This window comes from Cucurbita pepo, unplaced genomic scaffold, assembly GCF_002806865.2.
Source record: "Cucurbita pepo subsp. pepo cultivar mu-cu-16 unplaced genomic scaffold, ASM280686v2 Cp4.1_scaffold009936, whole genome shotgun sequence".
Taxonomy (NCBI): domain Eukaryota; kingdom Viridiplantae; phylum Streptophyta; class Magnoliopsida; order Cucurbitales; family Cucurbitaceae; genus Cucurbita; species Cucurbita pepo.
Genome location: NW_019655826.1, coordinates 1 through 415, shown reverse-complemented (window position 1 = coordinate 415; position 415 = coordinate 1). Strand labels below are relative to the sequence as shown.

At 47.5% G+C, this 415-nt stretch overlaps 1 protein-coding gene across 1 annotated transcript; it reads left to right on the top strand.

Annotated features, from left to right (window-relative positions):
• Positions 1 to 6: 6 nt before the first annotated feature.
• Positions 7 to 406, top strand: LOC111787309. The gene has a single exon (XM_023667352.1). It carries the CDS (start codon positions 55 to 57, stop codon positions 355 to 357), a length of 303 nt encoding a protein of 100 aa, XP_023523120.1. The 5' UTR covers positions 7 to 54; the 3' UTR covers positions 358 to 406.
• The last annotated feature ends 9 nt before the right edge of the window (positions 407 to 415 follow it).

The window sequence follows — 415 nt, the reverse complement described above, 5'->3', positions numbered from 1 at the left end:
ATCAGTAATCGCTGCAGACGAACGAAGAAGACGACTAACGTATACAGAGGCGATATGAGCAAGAAGAAGCAGCCGCAGTTGCCGTCGCAGGGGAAGCCGGAGATCGAGAAAGTGAAGAAGAGAGTGAGATTTGCAGATACGGAACCGGTGATAATCGCCATTGACAGAGAGGAGCGGAGTACAGAGGAGGAAACAGAGAAGAAAGTGGTTAGAATTACGGTGAAATTGACGAAGCAAGAAGCGAATCGGATGCTTTCGAGATGCTCCAATGGCGGCGTTCTAGAATTCGGAGATGTTGCGAGTGAGCTCATGCGGATTCCTGCGGCTCGCGTTAGCTCTTCTATGGTAGTCAATTGAATTTTCCCCTCTTATGTTCTTCTTGGAGAACTTCTAGGGTTTTCGGAAATTATATTCT